The 10,964-nt window shown below is 49.9% G+C and overlaps 1 protein-coding gene across 9 annotated transcripts; it reads left to right on the top strand.

Moving 5' to 3' along the window:
- The first annotated feature begins 383 nt into the window (after positions 1–383).
- Pigo (phosphatidylinositol glycan anchor biosynthesis class O) lies at positions 384–9,589 on the top strand. Of its 9 annotated transcripts, XM_063225874.1 has the most exons (12): positions 384–488; positions 1,516–2,027; positions 2,809–2,952; positions 3,146–3,269; positions 3,569–3,728; positions 3,908–4,075; positions 4,469–5,996; positions 6,511–6,717; positions 7,020–7,243; positions 8,327–8,385; positions 8,498–8,568; positions 8,718–9,589. In XM_063225874.1, exons 1-12 carry the CDS (start codon positions 397–399, stop codon positions 8,735–8,737), a joined length of 3,309 nt encoding a protein of 1,102 aa, XP_063081944.1. In that variant the 5' UTR covers positions 384–396; the 3' UTR covers positions 8,738–9,589. The 9 variants fall into 9 exon arrangements, with proteins under 9 accessions (XP_063081944.1, XP_063081950.1, XP_063081961.1 ...); XM_063225880.1 differs by lacking the exon at positions 8,327–8,385 and having other exon boundaries at positions 6,583–6,717; XM_003470848.5 differs by lacking the exon at positions 8,327–8,385 and having other exon boundaries at positions 385–488.
- Positions 9,590–10,964: the final 1,375 nt, after the last annotated feature.

Genomic DNA, 10,964 nt, shown 5'->3' on the forward strand with positions numbered 1-10,964 from the left:
ATTTAGCTCAGCGGCATAAGCGCCTGCCTTGCAAGCAGGCAGTCATGAGTTCGATCCCTGGTACCGATAAAAACGAAAAAGACCAAAAAAAAAAAAGACTCAGTATAAGGCTTTGAAGACAGGAATAATGAAATATACGGAGTCAGCTAAGCAAAAAAGTGAAAAATAAGTATTATTTACCCCTATTTTATAGATGACAGTGCCCAGTACTCACAGTAAGTGGTAGAGCTAGAGCTCAAGCCAAGTTTGACTCTAGAGGGCATGTTGCTAGTGCTGACCAAGAGCGAGCAGTAGCTCGCTGAATCCATTTAGTTGAGTACAGCACCCTACATACACACAGAATTTGCCTGCTCTGCGTCTCTGGGGGAACTTTCGCCCAGGCGCCGGCAGGTGGCGATGGAGCTGCCCACGAGACACTCTATCCGCGCGAGTATTTCCGTGGGCCCAGGCCTCCCGGCTGCCGCCGCACTTCCGGGCGCTGGTCCAAGGTGAGCCATCGTCTCCTAGAACCCGCGCTGTCCGATCCTCAAAGTAAGAAAAGCCTTCCCCTTCCCCAGGCGCAGGGAGCAGCCAGGGAAGAAGGCAGACCTGCTAGGGCGTCTGGGTCCCTGCAAGGCCTGGATGCGTTAGGTGAGGGCAGGGGGTGATCGGCCTGGCTTCCTGGGAGGCTACCCCTCGGATCTGTGGCAGTCCTGGCCTCGGGAGCGTAGCTCCCCCATCGTCCCTTCCCTCCCTGTCGGGGATTGGGTTCAGATTTCCCCGCCGCTGTGAGCTCTTGCAACCCTAGGTATGTTAATACAGGTCTGGGGAGCGGGGTTGGAACGCTGTATCAGAGAGCAGCCAATGCTCCGAGTAAGTTCCCCAAAGGCTGTGCTTTTTCAGCGTTAGGGTCAGCTGGTTGTACGTACTCAGATGTTGTACGTACTCAGATTCCTGCGCCCCTCTCAAAGATACCAATTCAGTAGATGGAGGGTGGACCTAGAAGTAACTTTGTTTCCTTGTTTGGGACAGGGTCTCACTATGTAGTTCAGGCTGGCCTTGAACTCGCCATGTTGCCCAGGCTGGCCTCGAACTTGTGGCAATCCTCCTGTCTCAGCCACCTGAGTGTTGGGTGGAAATAGCATTTTTTTTTCCAAGCACGTGAATTCTGTTACTCAATTTTGCAAAGAAGACGCTTAATTTTGCTTGTAGGAATGAGTGCCCCATTAGATTTTTTAAAGTTATATTTATTAATACATGTTTGCAGTACCTCAGTGATTACATCATTGCAGGGTGTTGTTATGTATATACAATGGAAACTGCATTTTGTTGCAGCAGTTCCAGCTTGGTGCCCATAGTCTTGGGACCCTTCAGAAACGATGACATAACTAGTGAAAGGGAAGCAATTAGCTATTGAGCTCTTTGTGTTCAGTAAAAGCTTCTAAGAGGAAGCAACTCAAGGTGTGTTGCTGAGGGACCAAAATATCCACTGGTTCTTTGGCCCACGGTGACGGATTCCTTCTCCTGCCTCACCAGGATGCGCAAGGTCTCAGTATTGCTCTTCCTGGCCTGGGTGTGTTTCCTCTTCTATGCTGGCATCACCCTCTTCACAAGCGGTTTCCTTCTCACCCGTTTGGAACTCACCAACTATAGCAGCTGCCAAGAACCCCCAGGCCCTGTGTTCCTGCCATGGGGGAGCCAAGGGAAGCCTGGGGCCTGCTGGATGCCCTCCCGGTTCTCCAGAGTTGTGTTGACCCTGATAGATGCTCTGCGATTTGACTTTGCCCAGCCCCAGCACTCACACATGCCTGGGGAACCTCCTGCCTCCCTGCCTTTTCTGGGCAAACTAGGCTCCTTGCAGAGGCTTCTGGAGACTCGGCCCCACCACACGCGGCTCTATCGATCTAAAGTGGATCCCCCCACCACCACCATGCAGCGCCTCAAGGCCCTTACTACTGGCTCACTCCCTACCTTTATTGATGCTGGCAGCAACTTTGCCAGTCACGCCATCCTGGAAGACAACCTCATTAAGCAGCTCAACAGTGCGGGTCAGTATGGGCCCCTTTGGAAGTAAGGAGTACCTGAGCAGATTTCTTGCTAGAAAGTCAAGGAGCTAGAACTTTGGGGGCCTAGCTGCATGCTGGGCTATAGTGTTGTGGGACTGAGAAGGAAAGAGACCGGAACCTTGTATACAAGGAACTCAGTTTGGGGACACAGGGCTTTGTTTTAGGTGACTTTTTCTTTTTTCTTTTTCTTTTCTTTTTTTTTTTTTTTTTTTTTTTTTTTTGTCTTTTTGAGACAGGGTCTCGCTATGCAGTTCAGGCTGGCCTTGAGCTCACTTTGTAGCCCAAGCTGGTCTTGAACTCGAAACAATCCTTCTGCCTCAGCCTCCTGAGTGCTGGGATTACAGGCATGAGCCACCACGCCCGGCTCTAGGTGACATTTTTAATCTGCATGAAATGTTGGGTTTCATTCTTGGAAAACTGAGTAAAGGAGCAGGGGAGAAATGAGAGATACGGATCTCAGTTCACAAGTATGGAGAAGGGGGTTGACTGACAAGAAAAGCAGAATATATCCCGTGAAAACAGGTCAGCAGAGATACCCAGCAGTGAGAACCAGCTGATGACTTCGTAGAACAGAAAGAAATGAGAGGTCTGTGTGAGGTGCAGTCATCAGGGAAAGCTTTGCAGTGGGAATTCTTCAGCCTGGAGGGTAGCATGATGGAACAGCTGTGCATAGTTGGGATTTCCAGTACATCTTTGAGTCCTCTCCTGTTCTCCCCTGCCTGGACTCCTTCTTGGACGCTGACTGCCTCTCGTATCCCTGTAGGAAGGCGTATAGTCTTCATGGGAGATGACACCTGGAAAGACCTTTTCCCTGGAGCTTTTTCCAAGGCTTTCTTCTTTTCATCCTTCAATGTCAAAGACCTACACACAGTGGACAGTGGCATCTTGGAACACCTGTATCCCACCAGTGAGCATGGGGCCGGAGCACTTCACTCCTTGACTGAGACTGGGCACTGGGGAGACTGCTTTAGTCTGCAGATTCTGAGTTCTTCCCTGGGTGCAGCAGCTTGGGCGTGTGTCTCTGGACTAGAGAATGTCCAGTCCTAGTAGGGGTTGGGGAGCGGGCTTTAGGCCCCATGCTCAGTGTTCTCCCTTCACAGTGGACAGTGGTGAGTGGGACGTGCTGATTGCTCACTTCCTGGGTGTGGATCACTGTGGCCACAAGCATGGCCCTCACCACCCTGAAATGGCCAAGAAACTTAGCCAGATGGACCAGGTGATCCAGTGAGTGTGGGGTATTGCCTGGGGGAGTGGGTTTATGTCCAAGACTCAGGACGCAAAAAACAGTCTTTATTTGAAAACAGCCTCTTTTCTTTGTTGAGTTTTGTCTTTCTCAAGCTGTCTCTGGAACTGGGGGACTCATCTGTCTCAAGTAACTGTCTGGCTTTTGGGCAACAGGGTTATGGCCAAAGTGTCTCTTTACCAGGTCTAGGCTCTACTAGTAGAAATCACAGCTGGGGGCAGATGGGTCCCTGAGAAGAATCTGTATCCCTTCCTACCGTAATGTATTTATTGGCCTCCAGGGGACTTGTGGAGCATCTGGAAAATGACACATTGCTGGTGGTGGCTGGGGACCATGGGATGACCATGAATGGGGACCACGGAGGGGACAGTGAGCTGGAGGTCTCAGCTGCACTCTTTCTGTACAGCCCCACAGCCCTCTTCCCCGGTGCTCCACCAGAGGTGAGGCCTGGGTTGTGCCTCGTCCTGTCTCCCACTATCAGCCCACATCATCATCACATTGTCTTTATGGTTCCCTCTATTTTAGGCTCCCAAATCCCTGATCCTGGGTATCCCTCACACATTTCCTACGTAGGTCCCTAAACCTGCCATCTCAGTGATCCCTGTCCTTTTCCCTCTAGGAGCCAGAGGTGATTCCTCAAGTTAGCCTTGTGCCCACGCTGGCCCTGCTGCTAGGCCTCCCCATCCCATTTGGGAACATTGGGGAGGTGATGGCTGAAGTATTCTCAGGGGGCAAGGACTCCTCTGCGCTAGCTCAAGCCTCAGCTCTCCATCTCAACGCCCAACAGGTGGGTAGAGGGCTGAACTTGAAAGTGATAAAGCTAGGATGGAGTAGCTGGGTATGGCGGCACATGTGTGTAATCTCAGCCCTTGTGAAGTTGAGGTAGGGATTGCGGGGAGTTTAAGGAGCCTGAACTACATAGCAAGACTTTGCCTCAAAAAAGATTAAAAAAAACAAAACACTAGATAAATATGAGAGCAGCATAATGACCTCTTTATTGTCCTTTGTCCAGTCTTCATCCTAACTCCCATCGCCATTTCCCCCTTTCATGATCCCTGCCTTCTGATCTGGATAATTTGGGTCTCTGATTCCCAGTATCCCCTTCCATAATGCCTACCCTTGCCTCTGCACTGATTTATGTCTTGACTTGTTCCTCTTGGCCTCTGATCTTTCCTGTCAGGTGTCCCGATTTCTTCACACCTATGCAGCTGCCACTCAGGACCTCGAAGTGAAGGAGCTTCATCGGCTGCAGAACCTTTTCTCCAAGGCCTCTGCTGACTACCAGCGGCTTCTGCAGAGCCCCCCTGGCACTGAAGCAGCACTGCAGACTGTGATTACTGAGCTGCAGCAGTTCCTGCGGGGAGCTCGGGCCATGTGCATCGAGTCTTGGGCCCGTTTCTCTCTGGTCCGCATGGCAGGGGGTGCTGCTCTCTTGGCTGCTACCTGCTTTCTCTGCCTGCTTGCATCTCAGTGGGCAGCTTCCCCAGCCTTCCCTTTCCACTCGCTACTGCTGACACCTGTGGTCTGGGCCATTGTGGGTGCCAGTCTATATGCTGGATTATTGACAATGACCAGGCTGCAGGTGGAGCTAGTGGTTCTCGAGGCTGCGGCTGCAGTGGGTTCTCTCCTGCCTTTCCTGTGGAAAGCCTGGGGTAGCTGGAGGTCTAAGAGGCCCCTGGCAGCCCTGCTTCCCATCCCCAAGCCTGTCCTATTACTCTTGCTCATTCGCTTGGCTACCTTCTTCTCTGACAGTTTTGTTGTAGCAGAGGCTAGGGCCACCCCCTTTCTTTTAGGGTCATTCATCTTGCTACTTGTTGTCCAGCTACACTGGGAGGGCCAGCTTCTGGCACCTAAGCTGCTCACAGTACCCCGCCTCGGCTCTTCTACTCCCACAGGCCCCCCACGGCACAGTGGCGCGTATGCCCTGAGGCTTGGCATTGGGTTGCTTTTATGTACGAGGCTGGCTGGCCTTTTTCATCGCTGTCCTGAAGAGACACCTGCTTGCCACTCCTCTCCCTGGCTGAGTCCTCTGGCATCCATGGTGGGTGGTCCAGCCAAGAACTTGTGGTATGGAGCTTGTGTGGGAGCACTGGTGGCACTGTTAGTTGCTGTGCGCCTATGGCTTCGCCACTATGGTAATCTCAAGAGCCCTGAGCCTCCAGTGCTCTTTGTGCGCTGGGGGCTGCCTCTAATGGTGTTAGGTACTGCTGCCTACTGGGCATTGGTGTCAGGGGCAGATGAAGCACCCCCACGTCTCCGGGCCCTGGTTGCTGGGGCATCAGTTGTGCTTCCTCGGGCTGTGGTGGGGCTGGCTGCTGCAGGCCTCATGCTGCTGCTGTGGAAGCCTGTGACCGTGCTGGTGAAGGCTGGCGCAGGTACCCCAAGGACCAGGACTATCCTCACTCCCTTCTCAGGCCCCCCTACTTCTCAGGCCGACCTGGATTATGTGGTCCCTCAAATCTACCGACACATGCAAGAGGAGTTCCGGGGACGGCTAGAGAGGACCAGATCTCAGGGTCCCTTGACTGTGGCTGCCTGTCAGTTGGGAAGCGTATACTCGGCTGCCGTGGTCACAGTCCTCACCCTGTTGGCCTTCCCACTTCTGCTGCTGCATGTGGAGCGCATCAGCCTTGCCTTCCTGCTTCTCTTTCTGCAGAGCTTCCTTCTCCTGCACCTGCTTGCTGCAGGGATGCCCATCACCACCCCTGGTAAATACACGGCTCCACGCCAGTGGACCTAGGGGCCGTAGCAATGTGAATCCAGCCCTTTCTGTTTTCAGGGAGGTGCTGCCTCTTGTTTTCCTCATGTTGACACAGGGTCTTGTGCCCCAAACATTTGGGAAGGTCTTCCTGATGTCCTCTTACCTGTCATAGCCATGCACATCCCTTCTGTTGGCTCTTACAGTTAATGGAGAAGGAAAAAAAGTCTTTTAGGACTATAGTAACTTCTTAGGGAAATGCTGCTCAGGAGCACATTTGCTGATTTTTCAGTACTGGAAGTGACAAATTATAACTATGGTGCATATATATAAATATATATATATATATTTATTTATATGCCACGGGGTAATAAGAATAGCACATGTGTTGTCTGTAGTGAGGCCAGGGCTGTGGACACGTGAGAATTAGCACTGAAGTAGGAAGAATATATGATTGTGGGGCAGTGGCCTACAAGTGCATTAGGGAATGAGATGCAATTATAAAGAGGCATATCCTCCTCCAGGTCCTTTCACTGTCCCATGGCAGGCGGTCTCAGCTTGGGCTCTCATGGCCACCCAGACCTTCTACTCCACAGGCCACCAGCCTGTCTTTCCAGCCATCCACTGGCATGCAGCCTTTGTGGGATTTCCAGAAGGTCACGGTTCCTCGACTTGGCTCCCTGCTTTGTTAGTGGGAGCCAACACATTTGCCTCCCACCTTCTCTTTGCAGGTACCTTCTTGTTCCTTCCCCTCTCCTGTTTTATTATTTTTTGGTATCGGGGATTGAACTCATGACTATGTGCTTGCGAGGCAGGCACTTACACTGCTGAGCTAAATCCCTGGCTCTACCTCTCTTGTTTTAATTGTTCACTCTAGTTTTTATGAGAAGAAAGGAAACCTTGAATTTGGGTGGGAAGATGTGGTTTTGTTAGGTCCTTGGTTTTACTGAATTAGAGCTGAGCCAACTGGGTGGGTCAGGAAGTAGGGCGGCCTGGTCCTGCCTTGATGCTAGCCTTGCCTTCCTCCGAGCAGTAGGTTGCCCACTGCTCCTGCTTTGGCCTTTCCTGTGTGAGAGCCAAAGGCCAAGGAAGAGGCGGCAGCCTCCAGGGAGTGAAGCCGAGGCCAGGGTCTGGCCTGAGGAGGAGGAGGAGGAGGAGGAGCCACTGATGGAGATGCGGCTCCGGGATGCACCTCACCACTTCAATGCCGCGCTCCTGCAGCTGGGCCTCAAGTACCTCTTTGTCCTTGGAGTCCAGGTAGGCGTTGGGTAGAGATCATAGAGCTGGTGACCTTTTCTCATGTATGTGCTTTATGGTTTTTTTTTAGATGGATTTTTGCTTTGTAATTCAAATTGGCCTTGAACTTACTGTATAGTGCAGGCTAGCTTCAAACTTGCAGCACTCTGTCTGCCTCAGCCTCCTGAGTACTGCATTTACAGACACATGCTGCCATGCCTGGCTCCTTTCTTGGGCTTTTTTTTTTTTTTTTTTGGGATGATCCCACTATGTAGTTTACACTGGCCTCAAATACTTGGCAGTCCTCCTGCCTCAGCCTCTTGAATACTAGGATTATTCACCTTTCAGCCTAGGAGAGCTGGGCACAATGAGGCATGTCTGTAATGGTTCTTGGGGAGCTGAGGCAAGAGGATCCTGAATTTGAGGCTAGCCTGCAATATCAAAAAGATCCAATCACAAAAACAAACCCTCATTGGGAGCTTTGACTGAGATAGAATAAGTGAGATAGAGTAAACGTTGGTTCCCAAGCTCAGTGGCCTTAAATGACAATTTTGAGATTGGGGGTCCTTATCCTAGTCCTGGAACGTTTTCTTGCTACAACGTGGGCTCTGCTAGTTGCATGTGAGGATTTCTCCATTAATGGATACACTGGAAAGGCTGAGGTAATGGCCAGGATTCTTTCCAAAACTGTGGTCCCAGAGCCCTTTCCTCCAGAGGCAGCAGATGCGATGCTGATTTCTTCCTTTTCTCTGGGGGGTATAGCATGAGAGTTCACATCACAGATGAATAATGACTTTCCCAAGTCAATTTCACTGAGTTAGGGGCTGAGCCAAGACAAGAATTGGTTTTAGCTGGACGTGATGATGCATGCTTAAAACCCCAGAACTCAGGAGTTGAGGCAGGAGGTTTCCAGAGTTTGAAACCAGCCTGGGAAACATAGTGAGTTCAAAGTTAGCCTGAACTAAAACAAAACAAAACAAAGACCTAGCTCTAATCCCAGAGTTTTTTCTAATGATATATCACATTCTGCTTTTTTAAATGGTTTTGGAGACAGGATCTTGCTATGTAGTGCAGGCTGACTTTGAACTTGCTTATGTAGCCTAGGTTGGTCTTGAACCCCCTGTGATCCTCCTGCCTCAGCGCCTCAAGTGCTGGGATTGCAGGTGGGTGCCACCACACCCAGCCCTTCCTTTCATTTTCACACAGCCCTGTAGCACCACTTCCTTTGCCCTGCTTCCTCCCCTTCCCAAATAATCCAGCCCTTTTTCCCTTTAGATCCTGGCTTGTGCCTTGGCAGCTTCCATCCTCCGTAGGCATCTCATGGTCTGGAAAGTATTTGCCCCCAAGTGAGTGGATTTCCTTGAGAAGTGGGGTGGTTGGAAGGGAGACCGTGTAACAAAATATGAACTCCAAGGTGGACACAGTTTTGCTTTCATAGGAAAAAAGCGCTAGACTTGCTCTCTGTCCCATAAGGTGCTTCTCCTTTATTTTGCAGGTTCATTTTTGAGGCCATAGGCTTCATTGTGAGCAGCGTGGGACTTCTTCTGGGCATAGCTTTAGTAATGAGAGTAGATGGTGCTGTGAGCTCCTGGTTCAAAAAACTAGTTCTGGCCCAACAGAGGTAGCCCAGGCTGGGGGTGCTGGCACCTGGCTACTGGGACAGCTGAAGAAGAGCCTCAGCTGGGCTATACTGGTGCTGCAGGATCAGCAAGGAGGTCGAGCCATGCCTCTTCCTGCCATGCAGGCAGGGTCTGCAAGCTGTGGACTTTGTTACTTTGGAATTCAGTGTCACAGTGGAGTCCAATCTGTTTTTCCTGACGTGGCTGCATCTGATGGATACAGAAGGTGGTCTCCAAAGTGGAATAAATTAATAACGTCAACATGTGTTTGAGACGTAGAGGTACTCACACTTGTCCTGGAAGGGCTGGGGAGTGTCGGTCCCCTGTCTGTAAGCACAGACTGAACTGTGCATCTTAGGCAGGCCCAACTCTACTTGAGAACGTTGGGCACAAGATGGAATTGACTGGACTCACTGCCCCTAATTATCTGTAATCCACCTGCCATTCTCCTTTGCCATGCAGCAGTTTTAAGTGCTCAATCTTCGGCTGATAATGGAGAGGACTGAAAATACAAGTCTGGGCATCGGGGAGCACACAGACTGTCACTGTCTGAAGTCTCAAATAGTGCAGTGTCACTTGTCCTGCTGTGGCCTTTCACTGTATGACACCCCCACCCTTCACTTCAGTGGGTCCTTCCTGGTTTCCCAACCTGTGCTGCCTTTATCAGACCTGCTTACCCATCTGACAGAGCATTTTATGTGGTCGCATTGATTATTGTTGACTTGAAACCAAGACTGGATGAATATAACGCTTCTTTTGTCTCTTGTGCCTTTGTCCACCCTATACCCAAGTGACATTTTTTTGTTCTGGTTTTTGGAGTACTATTCTGGGGATTGAATTTGGGGCTGGAGGATATTAGGCAAGCCCTCTACCACTGAGCTACCTTTCCAGCCTTTTTATTTCATTTTGATAACAAGGTTTCACTAAGTTAACCCAGCCGGCCTCAGACTTGCAGTCTACCTACTTCAGCCTTGGTAGGAACAGAGATTATAGGTTTGTGCCACCCTGCAGGACCCAGGAGTCAGATTTGAAGTGCTGATAAAAGGTCTTTCTGGAGTTGTCTGATGGAAGAGTTAGAATAGACTCTAGAGAGAGTGGTTAGGACTTCAATTTGAGTGTACCCTCTACAGGTGGGACTGCTGAAGGAGGAATAGAGGTTAAAACCATGGGACAGGGGCTAGAGGTTTAGCTCAGCGGCATAAGCACCTGCCTTGCAAGCAGGTAGACATGAGTTCGATCCCCGGTACTGATAAAAAGGAAAAAGACAAAAAAAAACATGGGACAGGCAGGCATGATGGAATACATCTGTGATCTCAGCATTTGAGAGGCTGAGGCAGAAGGATTATTGAGTTTGAGGCCAGCCTGGGTTATATAATTTGAGACCAGTCTGAACTACATAGTGAGATCCTGTCTCAACAATGACAACAAAAAGTTCTTTCTTTCTTTCTTTTTTTCTGAGAAAGTCTCACTATGCAGTTCAGGCTGGCCTCAAACTCACTGTGTAGCCCAGGTGGCTTCAAATTTGTGGCAGTCCTCCTGCTCTGTCCTTCAAGTACTGGGATTACAGGTATGTGTCACCACGGCCAGCATAAAAATTCTTTCTAATCCCAGCTTTTTACTAGACTTCAGAGTTCATTACACACTAACTCATTGAGTCTTTGAAGAGATTTTTTTTCTGGTACTGTCAGGATAAAACTGACTGTTTTTCCTCTGCTCTGACACTGCAATCAACAGAAGACTTCTATGACCTCAAAAGCTATGAGATATGGCACATATCTGTAATCCCAGCATTCTAGGAGACTGAGGCAGGGGTGTCAAAAATTTAAGCTCAACCTGGACAATTTAGCAACTGAGGCAACCCTATCTCAAATTCTGTAAATCTGTATATGTATAATCTCTGAACTCATGTTTGTCCTCCCATGTCAGCCTCTGTGTGCTGGGATGATAGGCATGTAACACCATGATTCCTGGCCCTGTCTCATAAAAAAGGCCTGGGATTTACTTTAATCTTCGGTATTGGGAGAAGAAAAACCAATGGGAATTTCTTCCTACTAGCAAGCAAGTGATTTTCTGGTGGAGTCTAGTAACGTGTCTTCTCACTCAGTTCAGTTCTGTTCCTGACT

This window comes from Cavia porcellus, unplaced genomic scaffold (assembly GCF_034190915.1).
Source record: "Cavia porcellus strain 051 isolate PalLab524CR breed Dunkin Hartley unplaced genomic scaffold, mCavPor4.1 scaffold_1, whole genome shotgun sequence".
NCBI classification, from domain to species: domain Eukaryota; kingdom Metazoa; phylum Chordata; class Mammalia; order Rodentia; family Caviidae; genus Cavia; species Cavia porcellus.

Excerpts from the sequence above, each read along its gene's own strand:
- Pigo (XM_003470848.5), top strand. The coding sequence starts at position 397 with ATGGAGCTGCCCACGAGACACTCTATCCGCGCGAGTATTTCCGTGGGC. Across the intron at positions 2,953-3,145 it reads GGAACACCTGTATCCCACCA|TGGACAGTGGTGAGTGGGAC; the intron begins GTGAGCATGGGG and ends CTCCCTTCACAG. Across the intron at positions 7,244-8,497 it reads TCTTTGTCCTTGGAGTCCAG|ATCCTGGCTTGTGCCTTGGC; the intron begins GTAGGCGTTGGG and ends TTTTCCCTTTAG.